This window comes from Sinohyriopsis cumingii, chromosome 9 (assembly GCF_028554795.1).
Source record: "Sinohyriopsis cumingii isolate HCF-2022 chromosome 9, ASM2855479v2, whole genome shotgun sequence".
Taxonomy (NCBI): domain Eukaryota; kingdom Metazoa; phylum Mollusca; class Bivalvia; order Unionida; family Unionidae; genus Sinohyriopsis; species Sinohyriopsis cumingii.
The window spans coordinates 34,516,426-34,528,982 of NC_142969.1; the positions used below are offsets into that span (position 1 = coordinate 34,516,426).

The window sequence follows — 12,557 nt, forward strand, 5'->3', positions numbered from 1 at the left end:
AACAAGAACAGAACATAAAGCATAGAAACTACAGTAAACTATACCCCTTGCTAGAGTACAAAGCATGTTTCTAACAACACGGTTTTGAAATGTTAAGCGATAATCTGTCGAACTAATTTGATAATATCGATGATTTGTTAGATTTCTGCAACAGAAACTTAGGCTTAGTTTATTTTAGTTCGTGCCCAGATAGTTTAGAAAACGTTGTAACCTCCAGCAAAAGCTTACAGAACTAACTTAACATATACATCTAATGCCATAATCAGCATTCATTTTACATAATTAACATTGTTTTCGGTATTGTTTCCTCTACTCTTTAGCAATTTTGTTTGTCTGATTGTTATGCTTGAGCCATTAGCATCCTTTATTTGATGTTAGTGAAGCAGAGGAGTGAAACGAAACTGCTACAGCATGTTCAATACGTTTTTAATTTATGTTTCTATACCACTTTGAAGTTGTCAAAACCAATTAACTGCCTTCCGTCCTTTTCACCTGGAGCCTCTATGTAAGTTTCCTAATGCCTCAGCGTCATTCCACAACATCTGCATATGATATGAAGGGCAACACTTTGGAACGGTCTTTGGCAAATAGTTTCTACAAAATATTTAAACACGTTCTTTGGGTTCACTGTTTCGAATTGTGCCTAGTCATATCGATTCTTTGAGAAAAGAACCCAAGATTGGTATAAACAGAGAAGCACTCCAAAAATTAAATAATCCAAATAATTAACAAAATTATAAAAAATTTGATTTTAGAGATCATACAAACGGAAATTTCCATATTGTTTGTACTTATCATTATTCATGAAAGAAATGGCTGACATGATTCCCACCCAACCGTGTATTGATCCGTGCTTGTTTTTCTAATGTTGCACAAGTTCAGGATGTCAAAGTTGAACGTAAGTCCATGATTACTGATGTTATTACAATGTATATAATGAGTTTGAACATTTAAATATATCCCCTTTTATGGGGCTAGAAGTAGGTATGGGTTGTTTTAACAAATTTAAAATAACCAATTGTTAGTACTACATGTCCGAGAACTGGCTTGTGTGATCATTAATCAAAGTGGCAATATGCATAAGTTAAGATATTGAATGTAATATACACTTGGGTTATTACTAACATGGGTATAAAGGTGATACATGTAGACCATAACTAGCACGCTATTGTGACCCTCCAATATTTGGCATACATAATTCAGATATGCACACAACACATATCCCTAACTCAATCTTTTTCGTTAAGAGATTTAGTTACTGAAGATACCCCAAACAATAGCAATGAATATAATTACAGGGTATCACACGATGAATTGTGTCATGCAACCGGGGCCCCGAGTGGCCGGGTGGTCTAAAGCGCTCTCCATTAAGGATCACTGTCATCTCACTTCTGTCTGCGCCAGTTCAAGTCTCGGATTCAGCCAATGTGAGTATGCGAGAAAGCTTGCCAGTAACTTCTCGTGGGTCGGTGGTTCTTTCCGGGCTTTTCCCGGGTTCTTCCTCCACCATTAATACTGGCCGTCATGTATAGCTTATCGTGTGCTGAAAAATGGCGTTAAACTCCACAACAACAACAAGTGTCATGCAACCAAGATCGGCCTAAGATATTGTTTTTATAAAATCCACGCTTCATTCCACAGCCCAAAGACTAAGCCCCTAGGTTATAACATCGAACCTATTGTTTTTGTTTGGGACTCTTAAAGGCACTTTTGGGACATTATTAGCTGTATCACGCCAAACAAATTAGAGCCAGGCGCTTTTCTCAAGGCAGCGACTCAGGCCGACCTGGATGTATATCGAACCCGCGACCATTGGATTACGAGTCTGACGCATTACCAGCTGAGCTACCATGGGTCTCTAGATATTATTGATATTCTCATCTCACACAAATATATGCATGCATACAATTAGCTTCACAAGAGAGCATATAATTTAAAACCAGCATTGGTGTCTAGGTACATCATTGCACTGACTGAATAAGCCCTAAGGAGCACAGATGAAATGGGTGGGGGAAAATAGCGCAGAGATGTGCCATACAAACATAAATCTAGTTTTCTTTTTTTTCAGAATATGAGCTCAAAGCTAATAGAATGAGAAAGAAGAACGCCACGTGTATCGTTTTGAGTTTGATCACTGCATCTGCGCTTATTACCTTTCTCAGCACAGAATTTGTCTGTCGTGCTGCATTCGCATTCTTAAAAAAAAATGTGTTTAACGAAACGTTTGTGCAAACATCATCTCGCCTTCCGAATGTTCTACCCACATCGCACCTTTTAATGAAATCGAGAATCGAATCAATCAAAAAGATATATGGCCATTTTTGGGACGAAGTAATCACACCTTATGCAGCAAGGTACGTAATTGACGGTAGGAATATTTGCAATGCTTCATCTCCGCCGTCTTTCCTGATGTTTGTACTCTCCTTACCGAAGAACACAGAAGAGAGACAAGCTATCAGACACACGTGGGGTAGCGTTGCTAGTCGGAGTAGCTTGGCTTTCAATACATCTACTAAATTGGTTTTCATGCTTGGAAGAATGGCAGATGAAATTGTATCTGACAATCTTGTGCAAAGCGAAAGTACCCTGTACAAAGACATAGTTCAGTTTGATTTCATGGAGTCGAGATACAATTTAACAATAAAAATGATGTACGGTCTGAGATGGATTAAAACATTCTGCGGAGGTATCAACTATGTTATCAAGTCTGACGATGACACATTTATTAATGTAGCCTCAATGTTCAAATACCTGTTGACAGATTCGAATATCAACAATAAAACTATTCACGGTTACCTCTTTCGCAATGGCAGACAGGTAATGAGAAAAGGTAAATATGCAGTTAAGAAAGAGGAACTTCCAAGCCTTCGATACCCACCTTACGTCAGCGGAACAGCATACATCTTGCCTTACGACGTAATATGTGATATGTTGGACTTGGCAGAGAGATTGCCTTACTGCCCAGTGGATGATGCTTTCCTGACTGGTGTGCTACGAGTTATTTTGGATATTAAAATTCAACACTTCACAGATATGTTAGAGAGAAAAATCAACCCCTGCAAATTCCATTCAAAAATAACAGTCACAAATATTAATAGTAAATGTATGTACCTGTTGTGGAACTTGACAACACAGGTGGGAGTGAAAGACTGCAAACAACCCACGCTTTATGACAAGAACATATGTTCGATATTTGGATGACATCATTCAGATATATGCTTACCGTAACTTGAGTATTGATATCAATGAAAACAAGGATTGCAGTCGATATTGATCAAGTGATTTGACGCCAGCAAAGGTGAATGTTAAAGATAAATATAATGGCAAATGTTATGAATGGACATGGCTTTTACAATTATGTCCGTGATTTAAATAGTACAATTAATGCAACTAAAGCAGACACATAAGAATAAATAAGCCAAGTTATGTATGCTTGTACATGTTATACAATATATAATGCAAAACATTAACTAGCTAGTATACAACATATAAATAGCAAAACACCAACTACCCATTATACAGCATATAAATAGCAAAACACCAACTACCAATTATACAGCATATAAATAGCAAAACACCAACTACCCATTATACAGCATATAAATAGCAAAACGGTCACTACCCATTATAAAACACGTGAATAACAAAACAGCATTAGTTTGTTAGTGTGGTTTTCCGATGAAATTCAACACAATACAATTTCTTTCAAGATATTTCTGTGCAAACGTACTGCATTTCGCAGAAAAGCAACTGTCAGATATTTTCCATTGATTTTACATCCGAAAGGAATAGGGTGCATATATTTATAAGAATACTTTACGACACAAACATGCAATATGTTAGAAATTTAGGATTTATGGTAACAACTGTAAAGGAAACTGAGCTAAAGTTAATGAAGCCATCGGCAAATAAACATGGACTTTTTGGGCCTCATGGCTAAATGAGTATATACTATGACGACATAATAATTCTACATTAAGCTTTTTTTATATTAAAGAGGATCGTATATTTACCAGACACAACCTCTCGGTTAGAATTCATATTCTATATTTTGTATTAGAAACTATATATCCCTTCTAAATTACACGAGACTTAAAACTGACGGTAGGTAATATAGTGATTCAAGATGCTTCGCGACAATAGAAACAACGTATTAGTCCTATGTAACAAAATTGCAAGTAAAGATTGTCTAAAGTGATTCATAAGCTACCTTTCTTGCCCAAAGTGTACTTGTTTATTAAATCCGAAAATTGGTAGAAAAAGTACAAAGTACATAAAAAGGACGGGGAATGCATGCAGTGAAATTTTATTCAAGTATGTCTCGAAGTGTAGCGAACTATTCCAGTTTACTGAATCAATTTTCCATTTTTATTGACATTCAAAACGAATCGTGATCATCGTCTACGTGATTGAAATACAGTAATACGAACTATTAAGTATGCTTTTCAAAATATCGGATAGGCACCATCAATTCCAAATGATATGAGGCAATTATATTACTATGTAACTCATTGTAGCCGTAATCAGGTTATTTTATAAACGACGACACCATTCTACACAAAAAGCAATATAAACTGTATAGACATAAAAAAAGTGAAGCAAATGTGTTGTGGTTTAAAATCATACATTAAGTGGAGTAATCTTCCAAGTATTGGATAATCACTTAAACGTATAGAAACTTTTGTTCCCAGACACAGTATATTTACTACTACCGAAATACAAACATTGTAATCAAGGGTATGTCGTGCTTTATGCTTCGTTTGCCCTGGTGTTTACTAGTTTCATTTGAAGAATAATATCTTGCAACTCCAGCCCAATATAGTTTGAAAGTCTTCTACACTCGGGATTAACTTAGGTAAAGGTTCGACAAGTTGAAGAATAATTATACAAATGCATAAGCAGTTTGAAATACAGTGCTATTTCCATGGCTTGTCGTCAGTAAACCCCTCCTTTCGTGTAGTTTTGTTCCAACTCCATTACATATATTGTTTGTCCGTCTGCAGTGACTGCATGTATAAAACTGTTCATGTAGTATTAAAAATATCACCATTAAAAATGTCACTCTTACCGCAATTGATTTTTGTTTCTTTTATTGCACCTTAGATTCATGCCAGGCACCCTGGTAGATACACCCAATCAATATACCCTCTCACAAATTTGTGCCAAATGAGCAATCGGCATACCATGACTGATGAATGCCAACCTAGCACTTAATGACGAGACAAATCTATCATTGATCAGGTTATATTTGATAATCCACATTTTCCTGCTCAAAAACAATTGATCGCACGAGCATAGGTCGTTTCTTTATATAGAGGAAATTATATGTATGGTCAAACTTGCAACGAATGTTCTCTTCTTAGTTTAATTTGCCTCCAACAAGAAGATGTCGTTGCTATTGTTTTTGTGAATGGCAATATATGTGTCTCTTTTCTGGCCACAACGGCATCCGTATTATATACTAGACAACATACACGTTAAATATGCTCATATGTTGTAGGTACAATACACATTTGAAAGAATGAGGAATAATTCTGTCAAAACTGGACCTTAGAAGACGAAGCGTTTAAAAGTAACATGTAATAAGCAAATCGCCTACTAAATATCATTCCAGATATATGTATTATTTACTGAGCTATGGTGGCGACAAGAAGTTTGAAACACGAAGAGACGAAAACGGTGATTACTATGTGACAGACAGGAGAAGCCGATCCCTATAGACGCACTAACGCAGAAGGCGATGAAACAACAACGCATCGATGCTAATAAAGAAACCTAGAACACGTGAAATTTCACAAACGCCCACACTGCACTGCACATTCCAACATCTATTCCAAGTTATCCCCTAAATTCACTACTTAACCCCACCTACGATTATTTGAACAACACATTTCCACAACTCAAAACTAATAGTATCTGTATACGGGATGAACACAGTAAATGCTTGCATCTCGAGGTGTTAGGCTTTAATTTTGGTATTTTAAGTTTTACAACTTCTTGCTATCACAATCTGACAGAGTAGCAATGACTCTGAGAAATATTAGTCGCTCACAAATATATTATGAGTATATCTACAAAAGATAAATATCAATCAATCTTGTAGCATATGCTGATCACAAAACTTGAAAATACGAATGAGTGAACTGCAACTCCAGAATGATATATTAATTAAATGATAAAATAAATTGTCTTGGTTACAATTCCCTTGTGTCGCATGCTGGCCAAGTGCATGACGGGTACCACACCTACTCAGCTGCAGCTACAAGCTGAATAAATTTGAATCAGGTAAAGGTAAGCTTGACACGCCTGCTAACAAAATGTGCTGCAACGTCACAAGGATATATGAAGGTTTATTGTAAAGTAGGTACCAATTGTAGACAGTTCAGTTATATTTAATGCCGGCTAAATCATTTCCAACTCCCAAGACCATGTGAAAGTGTACTGTAAAGTAGTGATACACTGAAAACAGAATTGCTCATTATTGCATCCAATGGAGGTGAAGTAGAGAATCATTAATGTTTATACTCTGGGAGTTCCCGGCGATTGGCTAACGAACGAAAAATATAACTTAGATATAATAAAAAGCAGCATTGGTGTCGAATGACAAAGCGGACAGGTGTGATTTCAGTTGGTTTCAGAAATGTCCCTTGCACTCAAATTACATTAATTTCTTTCAAATGCAATTACTGCTACAAACGAGGCATAACCTGCTGGGATATGTTTGTCAGTAATGTGAACACATGCATACGGAGCGCTGTTTCGAACACGTCACGCAAAGAGCAGGCACATATAAAATATCTCTAGACAATCTTGCAGTTTTTAAATCAAAGGACTAAAGTATTTTAATTATTTTCCCGAAATTGTAGTACATAAGTTTAGACATTATCACAAACGTACAGAAAGATAGATACAGACAATGTCACATAATGTTTTGGCTGATTCATTCTACTTCTTCTTTGAGTGTGAATTCTTTAGGGAGAATACACTGAACGTGATTAAGAGTATTATTACATAACACCGAATACTTTGAAATTTCAACGGCTAATGACAAGATAGAACAAACTAGTAGCGAAATATTTAAGCATATTTCTTTGCAAAATTATTAACGAATTACAAAATGATAGCTTAACTACAGATGAAGAATTCACATTCCAACGTCTGCGACTCTTTTAAATATTATGTAAAACATATTAGAAGCATTTCATTTAAATCATTGAATACTTTTCCTCAGATACTCCCTGGACTTGTAATATTTATATAACTCTCTCTTTGTCTCCTCTCTCTCTCTCTCTCTCACACACACACACACACACACATACACATACACACAACATTCGGTAGCTCTACAACTTTTTAAAAAAATCATTTGATTAGATTAGCGCGTAGTGACATTGTGCAATATAAAGCACCTGCAAAATTAATCAAAATCAGATATAACTTTAATGTTTATTCTGTTTTCAGCAACTTTTGATTATAAGCAGTTATCTTCCCTATCAAATGAATTGGGTAAACCTAATGTTATCAACATGTTAACTTCTCCTCATGCATTGTTTTGATCATTGCGTGAAGGCTCTTTATCATAGGAAAGTGAGCTGACATGAATTATTTAAAGGGGTCTTAACAGCAAAGGAAGTTAAATCCGAAATTTGTTTTTACACTATTCATTATATCATTTGTAAATATATGAAAGAAAATCAGCCTAAAACCAGAATTGTTTATTTGCATGTTAAGGAGAAATATTATCTGTATACGGGATGAACACAGTAAATTCTTGAATCTCGAGGTGTTAGGCTTTAATTTTGGGTATTTTAAGTTTTACAACTTTTTACTATAACAATTCGACATAGTTGCATTGATTCCCGAAATTTGAGGTACAAAGTAGGGCAAGCGCACTGAGTGGAAATAAGAATACCCACTTTTTCAAAATGGTCGATACTAAATATTCAGCTCATGTAATATTATCACCGTAAATAACTTCTTATCCTGTTATACAATCTTGGACGTCTCATTTAATTTAAATCTCTATTCTCTATTTGAATACGGTAAAAGCACACTGTCGTCAGACACATCTTGAATGATCCAAATCTCACACATACGACGTGAAATTAGTAACTGTTTAATTCACTTTGTACAATATTATTAATGATCACCTCAAGTTAACTTTAAATTATAACTTTAGTTTGTATATGTATTATTGGGCGTTCCTAGCAGTATATGAATACAATTTTATTTTTGCCTTAAAGATATTTGAAAATGGAGTTCTCAAAGAGACTTAATATGACATTTAAATTTAACAGTTCCTTTCTTGCTTGTGCTGTTAATGACTTTTAAGATTATGCCACGATTGAAAACAAACCCATAAAAGTACACGCATTTAACCTCTTTATAGTTGGAGGATACCGATATAGGACAGTTCTTAAAATAATCCTCAACATTAGGTTGCAAACAGCATTCTTTTATGCTTAGTCATCAACTATCAAACAGAAAATACACATACTCTAATGCCATTGATTACTGTGCCCAGTATATTACGATATGTTTGTGTAGGCGTTCCTCAGTGCGTCTTCCACTACATTTGATATACAGTTTACAACACTTAACTTTTGTTTTGAAAATTTAAAGTTGCTTATACCCAAAATGACCCCAAATCAGTCACTAGTTTCATCCAACTTGCGTCGTATGACTGTGCGCCAGAACTTGCTGGCTCAAAATAAAACGTTAATAGGTATTCAACGTCTTGTTTTGACTTTTTTTTATCTAGTGTGTCCACCTAGCCAATGTGGTGGACTATAGGAGTATAACATGCTGTGCTACTTACTGATCGTAGTTCTTGAATTTGGAGATGTAGGTGTGGCGGATTGTGTGTCACAAATCAAAAGCATCGCATGCCACGCATACACGACAAATTTAAAGTACTTAAAATGTCAACATTCAATGACGTTTGCTTTTCGAAATGCTCATTTGCTTCGTCAGAGACACGCAACTTGATGTGCTAAATTCGATCTTTAACTTTGGGCAAGAGTTTACTTTTAATTCATTCAGTTTACAATGACAATAATAGAAAACATTGCACCCCGTATATATCTTCTGTGTCTTATAAGTATCTAAGTTTGATTTATGTACTCTTTGATGGCCTACTCTTCATCACTACATGTTTATTTCTTAAATGCTATACTATGCTGTCTGGATTACAATTCGTGACTGTCACCTTTTAACCTCAATTAATAATTATTTCAAAGCTAAACGTTCAACCGTTTTACTGTTTTTAGGAAGTGTCTCATTAAATATCCATTGTACATTTTGAATTCTGCATTTTTCTCTTTTATAAGTTTGTCGGCAGTACTTTTAAAAAAGTCAAAATGATTATTGGAAGGTCTTACATTAACAAAAAGCTCAATCATGATTTGGACCAGATTGATGGACAATTGATGGACACTTTTTGTATTTCATATAGTTCAGAAAGAGGGGTTATTTTAGTTGCATCCCGCTACAGCCGAAACCGAGGATTAGAGATTTCTATTGATGCCGTTCTCATACAATTTTCATATGAAGTTGATTGTATTATTCATTGAATAGATTGGCAATATCTCGCAACATTAAAACACTGAATGGATGGCAATATGACATTGACACAGATTTATAGGCACAAAATATCAACATTATTTTGAAGTCGCAATTAATAATTGCTACATCGGTAAGGAGCTCTCACCGTAGCTCATTCTTATACTATATTTCTAACTGTACATTTAACGTTTTTGTTACAAGCATCACGTGTAGAGCAAAACGCAAATTGTAAACCGAAAAGGCAAACAAATGTTATTATGTTAGTTCGTGCCATCGCATATCATTTATTAGAGCATAAAACAGCCTCCCAATTAACAAACACTTTGGTGCGGTGTGGTCATAAATCCGTCGTACAAAACTGGATCGTCGATCTTGAGCGGAAGTCGTCGCAAGGATCATGTGATGTTATTACATAGGTTTTTGATGGTAACGCTTATAAACTATGTGAAAATCTATTTTCCAGATTTTATTCAGAAACATACAAATATGAGTTTGCACTCAAAGAATGCTTTATCTTTCCGGAGCATATTATTGTGAAAATATCATTCTAAGACTGCAACATACCCGAAAAGGGGTTTTAAGCCAAGGAAAGCAACAACCTATAACAGTAATATTGATGAATAACCCAAAGCATATGCATATATATAAACAATCTGGCGATGGTTACAACAAGTAATGAATTTAGACCAAGAGCATAACCTTGGTAGAAAATTATCAGAAGGAAACAATTTATTTGGTTGGTCAAATGAGGACAGCGCTCATTCGAGATTAGAACGTATTACCGCGTATTACTTAACGTATAATTTTATATATTTTAATAAATTTTATTCCTTGGCAACAGCTATGAAAACATACACGGTAATCAATTGATTGGTAGATGGAGCCAAAACTCCCATTAAAGGGTATTTATTAAATAAAGGAACAGGCTTCAGTTTTCTGGTTAATCTGATACTAATCTGTACCTCATTGATTTTACGTTGTACGTCACGATTGAGCTGTTGCAGATTAATCTTTTTTAAAATTAAAAGATCAAATTGATCTTTAATATGATCAGACTGGAAGAAAGTATTGTTTCGTTTATCTCATCTCATGGTAGGATGGGTGGATATTATGTAAATACCTGAACCAACATTTTCAGAAGCTGGATCGCCTTGTGCAAGATATTAGATAGGCAAAACGCTTGGTATATACAAAACTCTTCGAATCAGATTGAATGGACTTGAGAGAACCCTTCAACTTTTGAACACTGCACAAGAAGCAAATAGCAAAACATATGTTGCAAGAGGAGATTTCTTGACAGGTGTTTTACAATCGCCTTAACATATTTATAATTACCTCCGAGGCAACGAGGAAACAATACCTTGCTTAGAGGCACTACATGGGACAAACTCTAATACGCAGCCCACTGACTATAGTCCTAAACAGTCAGCCACCTGAGGAAAATCATTAATGAAGTAATGGAGAATGTATAGAGTTACAACATATTTTGGATTTCCGAACGCCTGTCTGAAGGCATTGTTCAAATATGTTTCTCAGGTTACAACTTCTACTGGATCCTCTTAAAATTATGTAGATATGAAAGCAAGATCAACGATAATTTCAATGTTCAGATTTCATGTTATAATGATTATGTGGAGCCGTTACAATTTCTAATGCATTTTGATCACAGCTGTATTATTGCCAAAAGCTAATGGCATCCATCCAAAAACTGGTCACCCCAATTTCATGGGCATACGTTAACACGAAGAGTGTTTATTTCACAACCAATATTATTCATAAATATCCGAGGAAATCGTCTTTACATTTTGAATATGTCCTTTAAGCGAAACTGTTGTCGCTAATACTTTGCACCTGCACATTTCCTCTCCATTGCAGATGCGCCAAATCGATGACACTCTCAGATGACCTCGTAATCCCGTAGATGTACCTAGCTGAAAGGAGAATAGCCTTTGAGTAAACTCTCCACTGAATCATCAGCCTGGGTAATTTTTGTCAATACTAACGGAACATTGTGTTGATTTCTGCTCTCCAGAAAAAATAAATCAAGGAATTTGTGTCATTTATTAAACTTTCTAACAGAAAAATCGACTTTCTGACAAGCTGTGTTTGACACTGAAAAACATTTATGAAGACAAACAATTAGTTAAGAACTTATATTCAAGTTATCTAAAGTTCCGTAATCCACTTAACATTATAAACAAGAGTTCTCTTCTCCGAAATGAATGTGGACGCTTTAATCGTTGGTGCTGGCTTTTCTGGTTCTGTGATCGCACGGATGCTTGCTGAAAATACAAAGCAGAAAATTTTGGTGATAGATTCGCGCGACCATATAGGTGGAAACTGTTACGATTATGTAAACCAGTTCGGAATTCGTATATCGAAGTATGGTGCTCACCTTTTCCATACCACTCGACAAGACGTATGGAATTTCATATCAGCTTTTGGTTCATGGGAACCATGGGAGCACAGAGTACTTGCCAAGATATATCCTCGAGATGGCAGTGATGACTTTGTATATGCACCAGTACCGATATGCATACAGACGATTCAAAAACTATACGATTCTTCGGTTCAAAACGAGGAAGACATGAGACGATGGTTGGCCGAGGAAACCAAATCTATCAAATTTCAAGCGCCTTACAAGAATTCCATGGAATCTGCAGTGGCCAGGTTTGGGCATAGTATATACAATGACTTCTTTCATAGTTATACACTGAAACAGTGGGAGAAGTCCCCAGAACACCTAGACGCAAGTGTCCTTGAACGCATCCCTCTTAGGTATAACATGGACGACCGTTACTTTACTGATCCCATCCAGATGCTCCCTTCGTGTGGTTACACTGGGGTTTTCCGGGAGTTACTGAATCATCCTCAAATTGAGGTTCGTTTAAACACGGACTATTTTCAAGAACGGCACTGCTTCAACGGCGTTAACTTCACAGTGTTTACTGGTCCAATTGACGGCTACTTCGCATCACGAGGGTTAGATAGTT

At 35.8% G+C, this 12,557-nt stretch overlaps 1 protein-coding gene across 1 annotated transcript in view; it reads left to right on the forward strand.

The window, feature by feature from the left end:
• LOC149791522 (beta-1,3-galactosyltransferase 5-like) overlaps positions 1–5,065 on the forward strand; it is a 47,187-nt gene extending 42,122 nt beyond the window's left edge. Inside the window, exon 2 of the mRNA XM_089969212.1 lies at positions 2,069–5,065. Coding sequence (XP_089825338.1) covers positions 2,092–3,201 — 1,110 coding nt within the window. The 5' untranslated portion in view covers positions 2,069–2,091 and the 3' untranslated portion in view covers positions 3,202–5,065. The remainder of the gene's footprint in view (positions 1–2,068) is intronic.
• Positions 5,066–12,557: the final 7,492 nt, after the last annotated feature.